Source organism: Podarcis erhardii (genome assembly GCF_964252035.2).
Source record: "Podarcis erhardii genome assembly, chromosome: 8".
NCBI classification, from domain to species: Eukaryota; Metazoa; Chordata; class Lepidosauria; order Squamata; family Lacertidae; genus Podarcis; species Podarcis erhardii.
This window is the reverse complement of record NC_138499.1, coordinates 51,164,960-51,188,114: the sequence shown is the minus strand read 5'-3', so window position 1 is coordinate 51,188,114 and position 23,155 is coordinate 51,164,960. Positions and strand designations below refer to the sequence as shown.

General features: G+C 39.7%; 1 protein-coding gene across 6 annotated transcripts in view; it reads left to right on the top strand.

Annotated features, from left to right (window-relative positions):
* Positions 1-23,155, top strand: part of SPIRE1 (spire type actin nucleation factor 1) — an 86,681-nt gene that overhangs the window by 45,646 nt on the left and 17,880 nt on the right. For 3 of the 6 annotated variants that reach the window (XM_081873528.1, XM_081873524.1, XM_081873526.1), the window contains exons 5-12: positions 4,335-4,418; positions 4,796-4,960; positions 5,888-5,974; positions 7,036-7,165; positions 9,882-9,923; positions 18,675-18,841; positions 21,377-21,467; positions 22,850-22,992. In XM_081873528.1, coding sequence (XP_081729654.1) covers positions 4,335-4,418; positions 4,796-4,960; positions 5,888-5,974; positions 7,036-7,165; positions 9,882-9,923; positions 18,675-18,841; positions 21,377-21,467; positions 22,850-22,992 — 909 coding nt within the window. The remainder of the gene's footprint in view (positions 1-4,334; positions 4,419-4,795; positions 4,961-5,887; positions 5,975-7,035; positions 7,166-9,881; positions 9,924-18,674; positions 18,842-21,376; positions 21,468-22,849; positions 22,993-23,155) is intronic. The other 3 variants (XM_081873529.1, XM_081873525.1, XM_081873527.1) reach the window with 1 other exon arrangement.

Here is a 23,155-nt window from a genome sequence, read left to right as displayed (position 1 = left end):
CGTGGTTTTCTTCGGAGCTGAGGGCGATGAAACAATTGCTGAGATGGCTAGAACGTCGGTGGCAAAAAACTCACTCCGAATCTGACCGGACACAGGTTAGAGCTCAACGTCGAGCCTACCAAGTGGCGATAGCGACGGCGAAGAAGACTTTCTTCACCGCCTCTACTGCATCTGCAGAAAATAGTAGCAGGAGACTCTTTCAGGTGGTTCGTAATTTAACGGAACCACCTTTACCACCGGGGCCTTGTAAAGACCCCAAGATCTCCTGCAACGATTTTGCAAAGTTTTTTGCAGATAAAATCACTCATATTCGGAAGGAGCTAGACACCACCGTGGGAGCAGTGCCGGGGTGGGAGAGTGCTAGAGCTCTGTCTGGTCAAGTTGCATGGAATCAATTTCAATCCGTTACCCCCGAGGATGTGGACAGGCTGCTTGGACGCGTGAAACCAACCACCTGTCTCCTGGATCCTTGCCCATCCTGGCTAATAAAAGCAAGCCGGGAAGGACTGGGCGATGGGCTCTGCGGGGTGGTGAATGCTTCCCTCTGTGAGGGAACATTCCCAGATCCGCTGAAAGAGGCGGTCATTAAACCGCTTCTTAAAAAACCATCTTTAGACCCGGCCAGTATGGCCAACTATCGCCCAGTCTCAAATCTTCCTTTCTTGGGCAAGGTGATTGAGCGCGTGGTTGCTGAACAACTCCAGGCACGCCTGGAGGATGCGGACCATTTGGATCCCTTCCAATTGAGATTCAGGCCTCATCATGGGACTGAAACTGCCTTGGTCACGCTGGTTGATGATCTCCGGCGAGCTAGGGACAAAGGTGAGAGTTGTTTCCTAGTTCTGCTGGATCTCTCAGCGGCCTTTGATATAATCGACCATAACATCCTTCTGGACCGTCTAGAGGGGCTGGGAGCTGGGGGCACTGTTATACAGTGGTTTCGCTCCTTCCTCCTGGGCCGTGTTCAGAAAGTGGTGGTGGGGGATGAGTGTTCAGACCCCTGGGCCCTCACTAGTGGGGTGCCTCAAGGTTCTGTCCTCTCCCCCATGCTTTTTAACATCTATATGAAGCCGCTGGGAGAGATCATCAGGGGGTTTGGACTGGGTGTCCATCAATATGCAGATGATACCCAGCTCTACCTCTCTTTCAAATCAGAACCAGTGAAGGCGGTGAAGGTCCTGTGTGAGTGCCTGGAGGCGGTTGGAGGATGGATGGCGGCTAATGGATTGAGATTGAATCCTGACAAGACAGAAGTACTGTTTTTGGGGGACAGGGGGCGGGCTGGTGTGGAGGACACCCTGGTCCTGAATAGGGTAACTGTGCCCCTGAAGGACCAGGTGCGCAGCCTGGGAGTCATTTTGGACTCACAGCTGTCCATGGAGGCGCAGGTCAATTCTGTATCCAGGGCAGCTGTCTACCAACTCCACCTGGTACGCAGGCTGAGACCCTACCTGCCCGCGGACTGTCTCGGCAGAGTGGTGCATGCTCTAGTTATCTCCCGCTTGGACTACTGCAATGCGCTCTACGTGGGGCTACCTTTGAAGGTGACTCAGAAACTACAACTAATCCAGAATGCAGCAGCTAGACTGGTGACTGGGGGCGGCCGCTGAGACCACATAACACCGGTCTTGAAAGACCTACATTGGCTCCCAGTACGTTTCCGAGCACAATTCAAAGTGCTGGTGTTGACCTTTAAAGCCCTAAACGGCCTCGGCCCAGTATACCTGAAGGAGCGTCTCCACCCCCATCGTTCTGCCTGGATGCTGAGGTCCAGCGCCGAGGGCCTTCTGGCGGTTCCTTCATTGCGAGAAGCAAAGCTACAGGGAACCAGGCAGAGGGCCTTCTCGGTCGTGGCGCCTGCCCTGTGGAATGCCCTCCCATCAGATGTCAAAGCGATAAATAACTACCTGACATTCAGAAGACATCTTAAGGCAGCCCTGTTCAGGGAAGTTTTTAATCTGTGATATTTTAGTGTATTTTTGGTTTTTATGGAAGCCGCCCAGAGTGGCTGGGGAAACCCAACCAGATGGGCGGGGTACAAATAATAAAAAATTATTATTATTATTATTATTATTATTATTATTATTATTATTATTATGCTGGCTTCCACTAGAGGAGCCAGCCCTAAGAGTTAATAAAATATGTAATGGTATCAATTGTAATGCTGCACATACTTAAATATGAGACAGATGCTGAGCTTTCACACATTTGCAAAATTTGAATGAAAGTTTGATATTAAAATGGTAACCTGATTTTGGCAACTTTAGCCTTTTAGTATTAACAATTCCTTTTGACGACAGAGATTTGACAGTGACTTGCAGTACAATCCTAACCTTCTTTACTCAGAAGTACAGTCCTACTGAATTCAGTGGGGCTTACTTCCAGGTAAATGAAGTTAATATTGCAGCTTTTAGCATTTAGGTGGTATATTAAAAACATTGATAGACTTAAATTTGTGGTGACCAGAAAGCTCTTAAAATAACTGCTCTCTGGAGAGGTTTAGAGTGTGCACTCTGATTTAATGCTGCAGTGACCTTTGGTTCAATAAAGAATGAGCCATTTCCTGTCAATTCAACAAATCTCATTTGAGGATTCGACTTATGTTCAATGTCATCCACAGGGTCTATTTTTTCATGCTGATATGATAAAACTAGAATGTGTACAGATGTATATAATTTGTGTGGTGAGCCTGCTGTGGAAGTGCACTCATTGCATTTTGTTCAGAATTACAGCCTTTCCCCCAGATTGAGTTCAGTAGAAACTTGTTCTGCATAATTTTTGCAGAAGCTGACTGTGCACATGACTAATTTGCTGGAAGTAGTGATGTCATTAAACCTCTTGCCATGAAACTTAGTGCCCTAATGTTCATTTTCATTAGTTTTTCATCGTAATAGAGCAGTCAGGGTGAATTGGTTTTACAATTCTATAATACAAACAACAACAATATGCTTACTCAATAGAGTTTACACATAAAGCATCCAAACTGTCTATTACCTGTCCTTTTGTATAGAAAGCAGTAACACTTGTTATTTAAAATAAAGAAGGAAATGCAATCTCTCTCAATGGCTCAAGCTTTCAAATGATCTCTCAGGGGAGATTTCCCTGTATTATCTTTCCCAACAGATGTCAACCTTTTCTGGGATCATTAAATTTTCAGCAGCTTTTTACAACATGTTCTTAGCAAAAAGTTTGTTTATTTACCTGAAACAACAATGAGTGAAATTCAGGTTTCAGTTAGGTGAAATTATAATGGAATGTGTCACATTATTTATACAAAACTTTCAATTGGCAGTGGTGCAGAGATTTCTAGTGTTAAGCTGAGCAGTGTATAATCAAATCTCCTTGGTGGAAAGATTTATATACAGATGCAGGAAATAATAAGAAAACAAGGGAAACATATACGCATGGCTTCATCTGACACAAACTGTGACAAATATGACACTATTACATCAAGTTAAATAAAGTACCTTTAAAAAGGTCAGGTCTAGAAATCTAGCAATAAACCAATTTGAACAACAGATGAACAGATTTCATTCCTTATATTACAAGTTTATAAGGTTGATTATAAGGTTGTTGTAAATATTACAACTAGTTAATGTATGTGAAGTGCTTTTAACACCTGAAAATGTTATACAAATGTCAGCTATTTATTATTATTATTAGTGGTGGTGGTAGTACGGTGAATAGCTTGGAGATAGGGCAGGATGTTCAAATACATTTCATATTAGGTATATGGGTACCCCACCAAAGAGGACCTCCTTCTCAACCTATAGACTTCACTTTTTGGGGAAACAGAAACCAATGCATCCACTCACAGATATTAATGGGCCCCCAGTGTTAGACCATATAGACCTTCTAAAGGTAATAATCTGCAAATCTAACTGCCTAGCTTCAAGGCTGATACCACCCTCTTAGATCTCAGGTCAGCAGTGTCATTCTGAATCAAGTCATGGATAACAACTTTTTAAAGCAACCACTGATCCAACACTGATAAGCCAGAGTCCATTCTTGAAGTCCTGCGTTGACATCAAACCCAGACTAACAAGGGTTGAAGGAAGAACTGAAACAACTGGAACCCCTTTCATTAACCTTGTGTTGTTTTCTTGCCTGTGTCCCTCCTTTCTCTGTCTCTACCATTTTGATTCTGGACCCCACTTCATCCCCACTCTATTCACCATCTGTTGCCCACATTGCAAATATATTGGCTGAGATTCAAAGATGCCGTTCCACTAGTTTACAGCCTCTTTTGGTTACGAAAGGGCTGGTTCTGATCTATTCTGACCATACTGCTGCTGTTTCATTGCAACATATCTACCTTCTATTTTAACCTTCAGAATTTGAAGAAGATGCAGGAAATGGACAGAGAAAGAACTGATGACTCCAGCGCTGATCTTGATGATTTAAAAACTGCTGATTGGGTAATACTGCCTTGTAAATAATACGCTAAATATTGTGGCCAAATATTGTGTACGATTGTGGAGTGTTTTTTGTTTTACTGTTCGTGTGTTTTTATTTATTGATAAGCATATTTCCAAACCTCCAACTCTTTAAACATATTGTGGTAGTGTACAATAAAAACATCAGAATATCATAAATTTATAAACATTATCTATACAATTTATATAATACCTATAAAAGCTTATAAAATTTTATATTTAAAACCATAACTAAGAAAAGTTATAAAAGTTAATTTAAAGTAGTGATCATTATGTTTTGGATCAGCTTTGTTATTTTTCTTAGTGGGCTAACATTTGATTATGGATTCTGAAAAATATTAATGTTCTTGATTCTTCAGGCTCAGTTTTGGGTGCAGGTCATGCGAGACTTGCGAGATGGTGTGAAACTGAAGAAAGTTAAAGAACGTCAGTTCAATCCTCTTCCCATAGAGTATCAGCTCACTCCGTATGAGATGCTGATGGATGATATTCGATCCAAACGCTATACTTTAAGGAAAGTTATGGTAAGCTGTGACAACACAAGTTAAAAAAGAAATGACCACCTTTCACTGTGTCTTTTGGTGAAAGTCAGGTTTATGATTCCACACATATCCATAGAATAGTGGTGGAAACCCTGCAGGTTGTATAGATGGCATTATGCAGACCTCTGGACATTGCAGGCCCGCTCTTGTTCTGTAGACCACTCCTCTGGAAATTGCTTCCTCTCCATGGTGTGTGCAGAGGCAGTTTTAAAGGCGGTGCGACTGGTTTGTCCGCACTGGGTCCTGGTGCCACAAGGGATGCTTCAACAATGGTGTAGAACAGAGCACGAAAGGCAGGGGGTGCTGAATTTTAGCATTGCATGGGGCACTGCTGAAATTTGAGAGCCCAAAGAGAGAGAGGTGTGTGGGTGTGCGTGTGTGCGTGTAAGTAAGTAAGTAAAAGAGAGAAAGAAACAGACAGTGGGAGACACACAGAGAGAGCCCAGGCGGAAAAAGCCTTATAGGGCATATAACATCTTTGTTGCTGGGAATCACAAGTGGGGATAGTGCTCTTGCACTCATATTCTGTTTGTGGCCTTCAGGCCTATGTAAGAATAAAATGCTGGACCAGCAGCTGCTGTTATGATCATTTTGGCAATTTGGGTGGGTGGGTGAAATGGAGGCAATATGTAGGTGGAGGTTGCCAATGGCTGCAGCAAGCAGAATTCGTCCCATTGTGCCTTGCTTCCTTTTGGCTGTTGTGATAGTTCTGGATTTTTGGTCTGATTCATCAAAGATAATTCTTAATGTCAAACAACATGTTATTATCTTCAGCACCCCTTAGCTGATTGAAGACTGTTGATGCGTTTCAGTGATTATGATGGTTTTAGGATGCATTGCCCTGTTTCCATTTTCAAATTACCAGATGATACAGATGTGCAGATAAAACATTAGTTTTCTCTCTTTCAGGTCAATGGGGATATCCCTCCACGATTAAAAAAGAGTGCTCATGATATTATCTTGGACTTTATCCGATCTCGACCTCCATTAAATCCAGTATGTAATCTGATATGTGCCTTTTCCCAGTTAAGATGTAGCTTTTAAATATATTTTGTTTGCAATAATTATTTTTATTGATGCTCCTACCACTTCTCACCTGAAAAATGCTGTAGAATAGAAAACACAAACATTTTCCATATAATCTATCCCCTTTCAGCTTTATAATGCTTGCACAGAAAGTTAAAACAAGTAACAGGAATTCTTTTAAAATAAAACTCTCTGGTATTTTCACTTTCCTTCTCCCTGCTCACAGTATATTGCTCTCAGTAGGTTTTCTCACCTTGAGTCTTGTACTCTTCCTCCCTTCTGTGGCCAATTCCTGCCCAGACATTGCCTCTCTTAATTCCTCACACACTCATTGGGCCATTTAACCAGGGACAGGTATGCCCAAATGCACTTCCTCCTGTTGGTCATGCTATCTTTTCCCCTTGATATTTAACATATACAGGATTCAGACAAGCACTAACTTTATTGCTGCCACACTCACTGTTGAATTAATACGCATTCCTTACAAACCTATTTCAGCTAGCCTTGTTGTTTGCTTTCTGGGTTTTTTCATTCCTGACTCTGTCCACACAATTTCCAATATCATTTTTTATTTACACCTGTATTTCTTGATTCAAGGAGGGAGAGGTTTTAATTCACTATAAGTCATATTTCCCATTTAACTTGTAGCCTCCTAGTTGTTGTTTTCCCCCCTATCATCCCCAGTTCCTGATGAATATACCCTTTTTATCTGAAAAGGGGTGGGGGAATACTTTAATTTCTAACTGGGGCAAGTACAATTACTACCAAAAAATTAGCTGCCTTTGCATTGAGCACTGAGGAGAAACAACATGAAGAAACAAAGTCTATCAGACCTGCTATCTTGAATTTGATCTAGTTCAGAACCAGTAAGGTTTATTATATAAGCCTGTCTGGATCAATGCCTGAATTCATCCCATAACCCTCTGTGTGTTTTAGTTTACGAAAGATTTCACCATGATAATAATTTGCTGTACACATCTCTTGTGAAGTGTTTGGCATCAATTCTCTACTTTTGTATTAATGTTCACAAGGCCTCTGCAAGAAAACTAAAACCAACCCCACCAAGACCACGTAGCCTCCATGAAAGAATACTGGAAGAAATCAAGTCTGAAAGAAAACTGAGACCCGTCTCTCCTGATGAGATCAGGCGCAGCAGGCTAGGTATTTTGATTTTGATTATATTAGTCCTGGGTGGTACTCTGCTGATGAAATTATTGCATATTGCTAATGGCTTGTATCCAACTGGTGTCATTCCGCTTACTGAAGGCTCATTGATGAAGCAGAGCCTTCTATCACGAGAACAGGAAATGAGACATTCTCCAGTGATTCCCCACATACCTGCACACTTTTGTGCTGATTTGGGGGTGTGGGGAATAAGGGGCTAAAGAGGGAAGGAAATTGCTAAACAAAACCCACCTGCTGATTTTGATAGGTGGTGATTGTACCTAAGTTGCTTGATTCTTGCAGGAGTGAAAAAACCAGTATGTTCACTGAGCTCTCTTCATAAGAATAGTCATTAAAGTGAAATGGAATGTCTGCAAGCTCAGGAGCTCTGATTGCTTATTAAAAGGCACATGGGCTCTGTATTTATTAAAGTAATAATAATGATCAGTGATTTAGACCAGCTATTTCAATTTTCAGTTATTTCATTTTTCTTATGTTGGTCTAGGAAAATAATAATTGCCACAGTGATCTTTGCTGGACACATGGAGTAGTTTTCCACTAATTTATTGACAAGTAGCAGTGGTTGCTTTCCTTTTGTACAAAGCAACATGTCACTTATTCTTTTGGTGTATGGGGTGTGTGTTTTTACTTCTCTTCCAATTTCTGCACGGTAGTCCTACAAGATTCCATTTAAATGCAATAGTGTGATATCTAGCCCACATGTAACAGCTTGGAGAAGAGTGATACCCATACCACTTTCTACATTAATAAAAATCAAGGTAGATATATGCTGCAGCATTGGACACAAGAACACACATCCTCTCAAAAACTAAATAAAAACAAGTCAATGAAATTATAGGGCATTGATGCAACTGGAAAGAGATATTTGTTGTCTGACACTTAAAAATAAATAAATGCTGAAACTCTCACATATTAAAACTTTTATTTAAAAGTCATAAAACAGCACCACCATGAGAGGACTTGTGTATCTACTATTAATGTCACAGGCAATAAAGAAGGAAATGCCTATAAATGGGGAGGGAACCATCTTCGTCCCCATCAGGGCACTAGGCTCCACCTATACCAGCACAGTGTTTCTTTAATTTTTGTTGTTTTCACTGCTGCTACCAGAAGGCAGAAAAATTTGCTTAGGGAGGATGGATCTTTTTTTCCAAAGTGGAGTTTAGCAACCCCTAAATTATAGTGTCAGAATATTCAGTGTGAATACTATTGCTGTTCAAGTTATCTATTTACACATCCAGCTTTACAGTATATAATTATGCACCAGCAGTGCATACTCTGATTATCAGCAGTTGCCTATTTTCAGTTTTCATGAGAGCATAGTCAAGTGGTTAAAAGCATGAGTTGTAAACCAATTTTAGTTCAAATTTTAGCATATTGGGCAGCTTTAGGCAGACCACCAATTTTCAATCTTAATTCCGCGTCTGTAATTTGTGGCTAATACAGGCCTACATTCCATGGTTGTTGTAAGGATTACTGAGTGAAGTATGTGAAGCACTTTAAGCATTTAGAGAAAACACTATAATCACCAATAACTGCTCTTTTTACAGCCAAGATGACCTTATTCTCATCAAAAAAATGATAGATATCTTTGAAGAATAGTTATTTTGTGCATTTGGCAATTTACAGTTGGGAGTAGAGTCAGGGATTGTATGCCAGTACTGAGATTAATTGACCAAACTATTTTGAGTACCTCTGCAATTGCATGTGCCTACCTCCTTGAAATGTAGTGCCATAATGTTTGCCACCCTCCCTCACCCTCCTTATGTATTTATGCATGTATGTCTATTACAGAATAACTTTTTCAGCAGCTTCTTTGTGACAGGATTCATTTTTTTTTTACTTTACCAGTGATCCTAAGTACATTCATAGCCATTTCTAACATGACAAATTCCCTATACCAAAATAATTTTGAAATATAAAATAGAATTTACAAAATCAAAGCTGAAAAATTGCAGATCTGTTTTTCCATGTGTAGATGCCACAGAAACCTGCTAGCAGTCAGAACTTCCTTGCAATTAAACATGTGAAGCAACAAAAATGTGTATTTTTTGTATGCAACAGTGTACACAAAGATTTATATGCAATTTTCTACACTCATTTAAGTAATTTGTCATGTGTCAAGTGGCCCTTACTGAAATCAATGTGACTTCGGGCCAAATTAGAAGGTATTAATCCTGCATGCAGGCTTCAGGAAAGCCTTTACTTATGGCTATGTAATGTGAAGGCAGTGTAATGTTTAAAAGATTATCACCACATGTGCAGCCCAGTTATGCAGAGTATCTGTACACCAGCATCATCCCTGATGAGAATGTGCAACAATGATAGGTATATTATAGACGCGCATATTGGGGGCTGCAAATGCAGTAAAGATCTTTTAAATACCATACTCACTGTGCTCTGCATGTGGAGTTAATATTAGCTAAACTGGCCCTTCCAGGGAAATACATGTTTAGGATCCAGGTGTTAATGTATTTCCAACCTCCCATGATGCTGTTGCAGTGTTTACACTTACACCTTTACTGCTGTAAAGAAAAAGTGTCTGACTCATTTCAGATTTACTGTAGATTGGCCTGTATAATACAATTTGAAATGTCTCTCATTTAAACTAACCTTCTGTTTTCTTTGTGTTCCCTTAAAAACAGATTGTTTTTCTTTTGTCATTTTGATTTCTTTTCTTTTCTTTTTCCAGCAATCCGGCCTCTTAGCATGTCTTACAGTTTTGACTTGTCAGGTAAAAAGTGCTACAGCACCTGACGTGGTTATTGTGATAACTGTAAATCGTGTTCCATTCCATTTCTTTGTTTAATGTAAGAAAAACATCTGAAGGATGTTTTTCCAAATCCTAGTCTGCAGATTTTAAGATTAATTTAAATATCATCTGAGATACACACTAAAATCATTAGCATTTGTGTAAACATTTATTTTAAAAAATACTGTAGTTATAGAAAAGTGCAGAGCTAGTATAATATATTTGAGTAAATACCCATTACTCTGACTGGGCACCCAAAGGGAAGGAGTAACTATGAAGAAAGGTTGCGGCATTTGGGACTTTTAGTTTAGAGAAAAAGTGAGTAAGCGGTGACATGATAGACAAGTATAAAATTATGCATGGCATGGAATAAGTTTTTCAGAAAAGTTTTTCTGCCTCTCTAATAACACTAGTACATGTGGACATTCCATGAAGCTGAATCTTGAAAGATTCAGGACAGGTAAAAGAAAGTACTTTTTCATGCAGCACAAAGTTATATGGAACTCGCACCCATGGCAGGCAGTGATTGGCCACTAACTTAGACAGCTTTAAAATAGGATTAGATGCAGTCACGGAGGAAAGGGCTATCAAATGATGGCTCTTATCTGCCTCCACAGTTGGAGGCAATAATGCTTCTGGATACCAGTTGCTGGAAAAACAGGGTGGGAGAATCATCTTGTGCCCAAATCCTTCTTGCGGATTTACCACAAGCATCTGGTTGGCCACTGTGATAATGGGATGCTGGACTATATGGGCCATTGGCCTGATCTAGTAGACTCTTCTTGGGTTCTTATAAATTTATTCACAAACCGTTTATAGAAGATTGGTTCTGTTGGTTCACTGTACCAGTGCAATGCTCCACAACAGTGTTGGTCCAGAACTCCCTTCATACATGAGCCAATGACAGGCATGATCTTCTAACCACGATTAGCAGTGGCCTCTAGGCTCATGCAATTTTCCTCCACTTCCACATGTGAATTTTCCTTCCCTTTTATTTTCATATGGCAAGATCAGAGCTAGGTTTGAAGGCATCCAGGAGAAAATCCCCTCCTAGGACCTCCCATATCACCCTGGTCTTTGCATCAAGTAAGCTTAACAAGTAGCTTTGTCACTTCTTAACATGTTTTCTCAATGTGGCAGGTACACTGCAAAGTGAAGCACCTTCTGAGGGTATTGCCACCTTCCATTTTCATTTCCCAGAATACCTCTTGGCATCAGGTTCCAGAAGCATTCTGAGGAAAAGCAGATGGTGGGTGGATGCAGCCTTGGCAGCCACTTTGCAGCGTGGACACCACTTTGGTAAAAAAAAAAAAAAATTAACAAAGACAGTGAAAAGTTATTTCAGAGTCTAGCATTAGCCCTGAATGGCCTTCCTGGGGCCTATGAGTCCCAGCATTTACCTGACCATTGCAGGTGCTCACAGTGGGCCTGAACCATGATGTAGTGTAATAGCACACGTGCACTAGTATTTCATCTAACCATGGTAAGCACCAAATAAGAGTTTGCAACTATCATTAAAAGTAGCTTTCAGAACTCTGGGGAGAGCTAAGCAGGGCTAGCAAAGATTCTCATGCAGGCATAACATTAGCCATGGCTAGTTCTGAAAATCTAAGAGAGAGAGAATTCACATGGAATAGGGGAGGAGGAAAGGTGATAAAACGAGAACTTACTATTCTTTCTTGAACTCATAACCTTATGAGGTTGTTTCAATAGATACAATGGTACCTTGGGTTACAAACACTTCGGGTTACAGACTCCACTAACCCGGAAGTAGTACCTCGGGTTAAGAACTTTACCTCAGGATGAGAACAGAAATTGTGCACTGGCGGCGCAGCAGCAGCAGGAGGCCCCATTAGCTAAAGTGGTACCACAGGTTAAGAACGGACCTCCAGAATGAATTAAGTTCGTAACCAGAGGTACCACTGTACTCTCTTTTTTCTATTACTAAAATTATATGTGCTACATTAAACAGGGTGACATCCAGTGATATCTGCCTGCTTGCGCAACAATGCTTTGTGTTTCTCTTCTCCCCATTTCAGCCCCCCTGCACGCCCCCAAAATCTGCTCCAGAGGGGCTGCTGTGGGGAGGAAAGGGAGGTGAAATCCTGTTGCACAAATGGACACCCACTTGTAATATGTTGGATCTGACCCATAACCTTTCACACTAATACATTAATATGCTGTAGATTTACAGATTTTAACCATGCTTTGGATTTGAATATTATCTAAAGAGCTTTTGCTTTTCTGTTTCTGTTTAAAAAGTTTTATACAGGCAGGCATGTGCATCACACAGAAATGTGATGTTGGTACTTTATCGTCTGAATTCTGAACCTTCCTCTGAGTTGTGCTTTTGGGGAGCAAATTGAGGAGTTTGTGGATAGAAGCGGGCTAGCACCTGATCAGCACAAACTTCAGTTATGATGATTTTGGATTAAGGAAGAATAGGCTGTATTCAGTAGTTTTCTTTAACTGTTGCTGTATGTGTGTGTTTTATTCAATTGTTTAAAAATGGATATTTCCATTTGCTTCCATGTTAATTGGTGCTTTCATCTTCATCAACTTCCCTGCTTGTTTTGTCTGATGATTTGATGTTTACAAATAGGGAATCCCTCAAAAAGGAGAACAGTAGTCTTATTTGTATTATTTTTTACAATGTTTGTCCAAATAGTTTAAGTATAGTTTTTGTTTTTGAATTAGGCTCTGTTATTTTCATCACTATCATTATTAATCGCTTATGCCGGTGGTTTTCAACCTGTGTGCCATGGCAACCTGGGGTGCCTTGAATGATAATCAGGGGTGCCATGGGCAACACTGGTCTCTGTTCTTCTTTCCCTCCCTCCTACCTCTGATGCCCTCTCATGTTTCTGCCTCCCAAAGGCTTGCACAGCTGTTTGTTGCAGCAGTCCTGGCTACAATCTCTCCAGGCAAATGGTGCCTCTGGGGCTGGCCAGGGGGTGCTTCTCAGGCCCCTGTGGGGCAGTGAGAGGAGGCATCTCTCTTTGGGGCAGGAGGAGCAGCTCAGAGACCAGTTATGGTAGCTGCAGCTGCCCAGAGGACTCCCAAGGAGACGGGAGAAGAGAGGAGGCTGATGAACACTCCACAAGGGGGGTGTTCTAAAGTGGTGAGTGGCTGCCAGCTTTGCAGGCAGGGGTGGCATAACTGGGCTCCTGAGCCATACAGGGGTGCCACAGAAAGAATGTAGTTGGTCAAGGAGCCATGGACCCAAAAAGGTTGCACACCTCTGGTTTATGCAGTACCATTGCTATATGTGACACCTTAGAGTTTCATTTGTAAAGAACAGCCAAGTCTCTTCCTACAAGGAGCTTACTGTCTTAAAACTGAGAGTAGGGGGCAAGAAAGGAAGGGAAGGAAATAAAGTGCAGAAGATTGGTAGAACTGGAGGAAGGGTTGTAACAGGAAACAAGGGCTTAAAGTCAGAGTGGACATGTGGATGAAGAAGCATTTTGAGATGGTCTGAGCAGCAGTAGAGGTCAGTGTTTTGAGTAAAGAGGACTGAGTAAATAAGGAGGCTGTAAGTAATGGAAGGTCTCATCTCTATCAAGAGCTGAAAAGAGTTGCAGCTGCTCTTCATAATCCTGTTGTTGAAGGTGACACCAAAGTCTGTCAACTATCAGATAGACTCTTGGGAAGATCAAGGGCATGAAGATTAGTCTGCACATGCAGATGGAACAAGGACCATTGGTTTAAAAAGGCCCCTGTTTTATTTATACTTCCAACAGGTTGCCACAGAACCACAACTCTACATTAGTCCTTCAACAGTGGACAAGCCACTAGCCAAAAACATATGTGGCTGTGTAATTTTCACAGCCTGGTTATACTTCACGGCCTGGTTATACTGGTTATACTGATTTTTATTATGAAATCTCCCTTGTATAAATTGGAATGTTTTTTTGGGAGGAAGCACTATGGATAGGGAGTCAAATCTCATGGCCCATCAAACCTTCCAGTAGAAGCCTGTTCCATGAGGCTGCCTTTGTCACCAGAAAGGGGAGGCGGTGCATGCTAGCCACCTTGTATTGAATTTGTGTGAACTAGTGAGTGGGTGCAACAGGAAGGAAAGTGAGTCCATCCAGTTCTCCCATCTGAGAGTTGTCTCCCACCCTGTAAACACTACAGTTCCCTCAGGTTTCTGACATTTACCCTCCAGGAAGGTGTTGCTTTAAGCCTTTGCTGCCATACTTGGTTTCCTCCAGAAGACCTGTTCCATCTCTTGGTGTGTGCCAATGTGTGTTAGAGGAACATAGGGGTGCCTATGGAGCCACTGACTTTAATCATAATAACTTTAATCGTAATATGTTACTACATTGGTCATGCTTGCTGTTCACATTTTCCTCGCCTCTTAAATTTAGACATTCCTTCTAATTGATATTTCTGGTCAGTTTTAGCAGCTGGCTAGACAGAAGTGTTGGGAGAGGAAGGTTTTTTGTTTGTTTCTGTTTTTAGCTTAAAAGTGCTGCTTTCTTATTTTAAATATGTGCATTTCAGTGGTTTTATGTAAAAGAGGGTGACAGGGAGTGTATTTCATATTATATGCAATTTTATTTATGTATGTGAAGTGCTGCCCATTTTATTTTGGTTTGAATTCAGGTTCTAACTAGAAGATAGAAGAGCTGAGTTACAAGAAAGGGAGAGATGGATTGTTCCCCTAACCCAGCTATTCTTGGATTATCCGATCCCCCAAAATGTAACTGGAAATCCACTTCCATAGAGCTTGTAAATTAAATACTTTTTAAGTCTGAAGCTGAAGCAGTTATTCAATTGATCTTGAAATGGTTCAAATAAATTACTTGATGTTTCGACCAGCTGTGCAAAGAGGATTCAGTAATTAATAATTTAACAAAGATCCCACCAGGGAACTATTTTCAGAGGAAACGATAACTCTTATTCTCTGAACCCACTGTATACTAACAGGGAGGTTACAGAGGAAGGTATTTATGGAAATTAAGAAGATTAGGAACAGATTCTTTAATATCAGTGCACAATTCCTGGTATTCAGCTACTTAATTGAATCAGGAATTTTATCTTTAAATGAAAAGGCCTGAACTAGGATTTCTCCTAAGAAAGTGGATTTGATCAAAGACATAATGTTAACTAAGAAATAGATGGTGCTCCCTACTTCTGCCCTGCTCACCATCTAGTGCAGTTTATTGCAATTGAAAGAGGAGACTTCTAATTTCCTTGATAATCAATTACTTGGTCATCAAGGAGAATGACAAAAGAAACCAGGACAAAGGTTTTTATGACTAGGATTATGAACATAGTTATGCCTAGGGAGACCTGTCAAACATCATTTCCACAGATTAATTTGTGTGTTTTTTATTTTGCTTTTTATTTGTTTTCTTACTTGATGAACAAACACAGACAATAAAATAACCAAAATAATAAAATGACAACATCAAGGAAAAAAAGGAAAAAACCATACAAAAAGCATACATACAACCATAAATCCATATGTTCTTATATACAGATTTATGTCACCCTATTCTTTAATCCCAATTCCTTTTCTTCTCTAATAGGCTTCCGTCCTCCACAGATTAATTTGGTAAGGTGTAGAAGCTCTGGGCTACAACTATCCATAACATTTTCCTTTTCAAGAAGAAGGAATTCCAGCAGGTTTAGCTATAATGAAATTCTCTCTTCTAGAAGTGCTGGTGCCCTGTCCTCTTTTCCACCCAGCCACCCTACTGCTACTCCAGCATAGCCACACAGAGGACATCAGTTGTTTTTAATTTTGATTTTGATTAGCAGCATCTGGGGTTACATTGACGTGGTTAATCATAAATCATGGTTTATTGAAACAAGTCAAATTCATAACCCTAGCTTTGAAGTTGTCTTTTTCAAGTTATAACTAGCAACATGTTTAAGTATGGACTAGCCACACAATCATTCTTATCTAAAGGCTCATCCACAATTCCTTTTGTGCCACATTTCTAGGCACAGGTCAGCACTTTAAAGTTCTGTGTCCAAACCTGCATTTTACCACTGAATCAGGGCAAACAACAATAGGTTTTCTGCACACAGAGCGCTTTAAAGTCCAGAGCTGTGCCTGGAAGAGGAAGTCTGGATAATCCCTAAGTCACCTTGTGACTTATTTTTATTTTTCTGTCATCTCCAGATTGTACCCATATCTATGCAAACAGCATATTAAAAATCCTAAGCATCTGTTCTAATTGTCTTTTCCAATGAAAGCTGCTCTTGAACACAAACAGCATATGGGTACATGATTGCTCATGTTCATATATAATTTATGTTCTCTTTGATTCATTTGGTAAGCACAGTAATCTGTACCTAGAAAGAAAAGGTGAATTCCATTTTGGTTTTGTATTATCTTGCTTTACACATTAGTAGTAGACACTAATACAAAATGTCATAGCATTAAGGCTCTTGCATACCTATCTAAGAATAAGCCCCAGTGAAAACAAATGGACTTACTTTTGAGAAGATATGTATAGGATTGCACTATAAAAAGATCCAACTCAGCCGTTTTCCAAAAAGGATTGCAGCCTGTGATATTTGATAGCTATTTTTCCATCTTGGCAAGATGAGAAATGCATATTTTGCAGCCAGGCTACTGCTTGTCTTGGAATTGCTGACTAACAGTGGAAGTAACTGCTATTGCTTCCCATTTGTCTGACTAAATTAATCTGCATTGAATTAATTAATTATCATTTCAGAGTTTATACTGACAAAAAACAGCCTTTAAAAGCCCTGTATTTACAGTAATTTTGTGGTGTGTGAGAGATCTAATAGCTAGCTGTATTTTTTGCTGTAAATTTAAGTTAGTTGCCCTTTACCGTCTGTTTGAATTATTTTCAGTCTGAATATTGGTTATAAGCAGTTGCTTCCAATATTTTATTCTATTTTTTACTGGTCTGAAGACATTGTGGCCTTGATTCTCTTGAGATAACTAAAAGCTGGGAAACGGTAGGGATATATATCAAATGACAGAGGGATACCAGTGTCTGTTGCAGCAAAAACAATAGAGTGTTTTGTGGCACCTTAAATACTTAACAAATTCATTTTGATGTTTGTTTGTTTGATGCTCTTTGTCGGAAGCTCTCTGGGCAGTTCACAGCATTAAAATACATAATAAAAACACAAAACACATAATAAAAACAAGAACAAAACTAACCCATAGCAATCCCCCATAAACTTCCATAGACTAGTCCTCTTCATCAAATGTTACCTGCAGTTGTGTCTGTATGTTTATCTATACACACACACACACGTATGCGCACACATACGGTACATACACACATTTGGCAGGGAAGAGGAATGTAAAAAGTGAAGTTGAAGGAAAGCAAAGGATGGTGGAAATAGCATAACTATCACAGTCTGCACTTACCTGCATATCATTTTCCTTGCACTTCACTGTTTAGAATCCTCCTCCCTTAGCTCCCTTTGTACATCTGTTGGCTGTTGTCCACAAAAATGTGTTAGGTGCCACAAGACTCCTGGTTTTTTTAAATCTATATCTTAAGTGGTAATAGAATTATTTAAAGGTAAAAAACAAATGTTTTTCCCCAACTACATATAAGTTGGAAAATACTTACAAGTGTGACCAAAAAATAGTCTGGTAAAATGCATTTCAAGCTATCCTTGAGCTTTATTCTTTTCTTTTTGTTGTATTTTCTGTTTGTGTGTATATTTCCTTGTGAATTTCCTTTGGGTTCTGCAAGGTGTAAGTAGCTGGCTGCTGATATGCTAAAACTATTTTTAGCAATATTGGATGGATGATTTGTTTATCCACAGTTTCACAAAATCAAAGTAGATTTGCCTCTAAAAATAGAAGCACGGATTTATATAATTGGAATAGATTATTTACAACACCCATCCAATCAGGGCCTGGGATATTCCGTAAACAGAAATCATGAACCTGACTCCCTCCCAAGCCTTCCTTGATGCCCATGTGCATCAGGTTGGAGACCTTCAGTTTTTTAGTTTGTAATTGCAGAGCAGCTGCTGGAGCTCAAAGTCTTTTGATTTTCAAGGATTCTTGGGCAGGGGGCAGAAGTATCAGGGGTGGCTTCCCCACCTAGTAGCCAATCTTGTTTGCTTCCTTGTTGCCCTCCGGCCATGTGGAGCTGACAGTAGGCACTTGCTTCACCCCATGAAGGAACCTTGTGTGTGTGTGTGTGACTCAGAATATGCATTTGGGCAGAGAGTGAAAAATAGGTCATAGAATCATAGAATTGGACAGGACCACGAGGGTCATATAATCCAACCCCCTGCACAGGAATCTTTTGCCCAACATTGGGCTGAGACCCACAACCCTGGAATTAAGAGTCTTGGGCTCTACTGACATAGGTACCTTTCTGCACAACTGGGGGTGGGGAACTGCTTTGTAGTCTAGTAGAGGTACAGGAGGGTTCACATGGGCAAAAGTGCTCCCCAAGTTTTAACATTTTATTGGTTTTATTTAACTTTGAGCAAAGGGTTATCTGCTAGAAACACAAATAAGTTTATAATTTGAATGAGATCAGGTTTTTGAAAGTACATTTGTGAAAGTCACATGCTTCCCTTCCTCCTCAGATCCACTAATGCTTTTCTGTCACATCACATCCACATTGCACTCCAGTGTCTGTAACTTTATAGAAAAAAGAGATAAATTTCACAGTTGTGAAACTTCGGTATTAATTGCGCTGTGAGAAACAAGTATGAGTTTACTTTTCTACTGTGCCACCACAATAATTTTTCTCTTTCCCCCCCTAGATGTATCAACACCAGAGGCCTCCAAAAATCTTTCAGAAAGCTGTCAGAATGGCAGCTTTTCATCAGAAGCAAAGGTGAATGGCATTGGTGCTACTAAGTTGACAGTACAACGGAAGAGACTTTTGAAAGCTCCCACTTTGGCTGAACTGGATAGCTCAGATTCAGAGGTAAGGTGCTGGTTAGTCTGAACCTCTTTTCAGGATTTACATTTTTGTTGATTAATTTCTATTTTGTCAGAATTTTTTGTTCAAGGTATTATATATTTGTTTTTTGATTAATTTTAAATCTTACCTTAAGCCAGAAAAGGTTTTCAGAGCAATTACAGATCAATACAAGCAAGTTCCTGCCCCCAGGCTTAAAATCTAAAAAGACATGACACAAAAAGGAAAAGGACTAAGAGAGAAGGAAATAAGCAAACTTATTACAAGTTACAAGTTACTCTAATAATCATTGGGGGGGGGGGTAGAAGAAGTTAAAGAAGAGGCAGAGCCAAAGTTATTGGTTTCTCAGTTCTGCCAATGAACTGGTCTATATCCCTTCTCTTCCCTTCTGCCTTGTGGAATGGCCGCTGTCAGATGATGATCATATGGAGGTGTCTGGCTTCTCAGCAAAGCTGGTGGCCCTGCATCCCTTGAAGGTTGGTGGCTCAGGAACTAGAGTGGAGACGAGAGAGACTTTGGGCTGTGTAAGATCTTTCAATAAGTTGCATGTGATTCCTGTGCCCAGCACTGCACATTCTTTAAACTCCTGAGTGAAGAGGAGGCACTGCAATATTTGCCTGTCCATGTTTGGTTTCTTTAGGAGTGCTGGCATGGTTTTGTCTGATTGTTCTAGTCCCAGGGAACTTTATGGCCCTTCCAAATTCTGGAAGCTCAGGCTGAATAACAGCACATAGCATTTCTTGTAGAATAACTGTTTCTGTCATAGACTGTCACAAGTCTATCAGAGTTCAACCTTCTTTTTGCTTTTGTCTGTATTCAGTAATAGCTTACAGTTGGGTTATAGTGCTGCATTCCCTCCCCTAAATAAAACAAGTAATGAATCAGTCTTGACAAAATGTGAGGTTTTCCACATTTCCTTTTAAGATTAACCACCCAGTTCTAAAATTTAGTGAACAAAACCTAAGTAGGTTTCCGTGAACCTTTGCTAGGACTCAAGGTCAAAGCAATACTTGAACAGGCGACTTAAGGGATGTTCTGTGGGGATTCAGTTTGTTTGGCTAACAAGGCTATTGCAAGGAGACACGCCATCAAGCAGGTAAACTTCCATGCACCAGTCAGCCAGGTAGCATTCCTGATGCCTATAAAAATTTCCAGGTCAGGCATGCTTATAACAGAAGCATTCACCTCTTTCTCACCCCACCCTCAGCTACTGAGGAGTTGGAACAGACAAACCTACAATACCAGAATTTTTTTATTATAAAATGCATTGTGATAAAATCATCAAGGTTTTAATGCTGTTTATATATAATGCTAACAAGTGTCTCAGTTAAAGTTAACTCTTATTTCACTTAAACAGAAACTGAATTAATTACAGCTCTCTCCTCTAAAGTCCTGACATAGAAGTCTTGATTACAGATGGATAGATAGTTCAAATTTGGTTTATGCCAATTTCACTTTTAAAAAATAAAAAGTATGTTTCAGCCCTTAGGGACAATCATGTCATCCCCACCCCCTGCCATATAATTTTCTTCAGTGACGACACATAATCACAAACTATTGTTCCAGGGGCCTTTGCAGCTCCATTTTTAATCCATGCAACAGGAGCTGTACTTTGTAGCTGCTCAGAATGGCTTGTACCTTTTTTAAAAAAGTTAAAAATGAAGCTCTTGAACCACCTTGTAGTATTTGTTGTGGATCTGGATTCCAAAGAGAACCACGTTATGACCTGCACAGAAATCTTTGTTTGTGTATCAAGTGAGTTTGCTTTGGAATATGGACGTGCAAATTTCCACCATGCCATGTCATGATTTGGTGATAAAGTACTTAAACAATAGCAGCAATCAGTGAAAGGGCTTGAGTGTAATTTCTGAGCTACAGCTTATTTAACTTGAAATTCCATTTTTGAAAGAAGATGCCATAAAAGAAAAATGTGAAGCTCCTTTTACTGGCCGGGGACAGTGATTTATTCAATGCTTATAGCCAGGAGAATACAGCTTGGATTGTATATAATGTAAATACGACCTTAGGTTGAATTTCATGTTATAATAAATTGAAAGTAAATTACCAATACAATTTAAAGAAATAGGAAAAATGCTATATTGAGTAGAAATACCAGCTAAGTAATCATGTTATACTTTATAAGTATGTAAGCTGCAAACTCTATTCTAAATTCAAATGAATAAAAGTAATATTTGTTGAGTATATACATAAGAAAAATTATGGAAACAGAGCAAAGAGGTACATGAGCAAAGGTGTTGGGCGGGGGGACAACCACAAGATTTTGTAATCTGTTGTCTTCTAGCAATATTTTTATTAATGTGATCCAATGTTTATATATACTAGTGTTTTTCAGTACCTTGTGTTGATAAAAACTCTGATCATGGCACATGAAAAGTTTGCTAATAACTAGAAAGTAGAAATGCTAAAGCATTTCTTTTAATTGGAACTTGTTAAATAAAGTATTGCAGATGTTGTCTGCTTTTTAAAGTGGAAGCAATTGATCAACAAGAACATCTAAATGACCTATTTTCTTTCTTCTAGGAGGAGTATGTACAGAAATCACCCAGCAGCAGTAGTATTTCTCCCTCCCAAATGGAAGATACATTTCCAGAGACCATATCTGGGAAAAAGGGTAAGAATCCAACCTTTGAAAAAGTGTGCAGTACAGTAGGAACTTCTAGGAGCAGATGACTCCAGCAAGGGACACCCAATTCACTAAGTTAAAGGAAACTTACACAGCAACATGGGTCTATCTTAGACATATCTCATAAGGAGAGCAGGAAACCAGTTGTAGAAAATTCTTTTAAGTTGAATTAATTTGGTAATGATTTGTAATAATTTGTAAAATAAATAATAATTGGCAAAAAAAGGAAAGTCCTGGTGTCCAGGGAGTCTGATCTGGAACAGTCTAAAGGAAAATACAGGTGTGATACTTCAGGATCTATTGACAACCTTTGCTGTGCTGTTGGGGTGGCGACGAGATCATACTGGCCTATCTATTCTGAATGTATTCTGAATGTTCTTACGTGATGCCAATAAAGGTTACTTGATTTGACTTGACAACCTTTGCATCAACCTTTAAGTCTTGAACATCTGAAATCCCCATGGCCTCCTGTGATTCTATAGATTTGTACTGGCCATATGAGGAGTGTTTGAGCAACACACTTGTGTATCACCTCTATCAAAACAGCTGTGTTGGCATATGCCCTCTTTCATTTATGTGGTAGCTACAAATGTGCTGTTTTGAGGTCAAAACATTAAGAGTGATGCCTGCGGAGAGGGCAGGATTATGCTTTTGTAATTCCATGGTCTTTTTTTAAAAAAGCTCTTCACACTTTCAGATGAGGTTGTGATTACTAGGGAGCAATGCCGAATATTTCTACTCATTAGTTGTAGAATCCTGCTGTAGCAAAATCCACTGGTAGTCATGTGAATCTGTAGGGATGGGGTATAATGAAGCAAGAAATCATTTTAGCCATATTAGAAAATACAGCTAACAGTCTGTACAATTGTACATATGTTAATTATTTGAAGCTGTATCTTTATAGCAACCACCGATGTAGTGAAGAAATGTTGCAATGTAGTGGTTTAGATGTGGATTGAGTAAGGGAGTTAAAACATTAGGTCAGCTAACCTCCTGAATTGTTGGGGAAATAGTTTAGCCTCACTCTGGGTTGATTTCACACAAAGGTATGTGGTTTATAAAGAAACCTTAGCTCACATTTTTGTTATCTTCCTGTGAAGGTGTTAAAATAAATATAGAAGAATTTTATTAGATTTTGGCTTGGAAGCTGACTTGGAATCATTTTTATAAATTTACCACCATAATAAATACACTGAAAATTGTGTTCAACACTTGATGCAGTTCCACTTATTAAAGCATCACCACAGTCTGAGTAGAACAATAGGATTGGGTTCCTTTGATGTCATTGGCCCTGTTCTTAAAAGAAAATGTCTGATTATTAGCAAAGTAAACTGTTACTTAGAACTAATTGATGCTGATTGAATTTATAGTGCCTCCGAAATTCTTGCCAATATCATCCACACCACAGCCAGAGAGGAGACAGCCACCTCAGAGGCGACATTCTATTGAAAAGGAAACACCAACCAATGTTCGACAGTTCCTGCCACCTACAAAGCAGAGCTCCAGATCACTTGTAAGTAGCGTGGTAGATAATTTTCGACACTGGTTGATGGGTAAAGACACAACAGCTCCACAACAATGAGAGGATAATGAAATGCTGTGTTGAAACCCAGATGTAATACTACCTTGAACTGTGTGAGAATTTGAATCAGCACTTGAGCTTCATCCACTGTAAA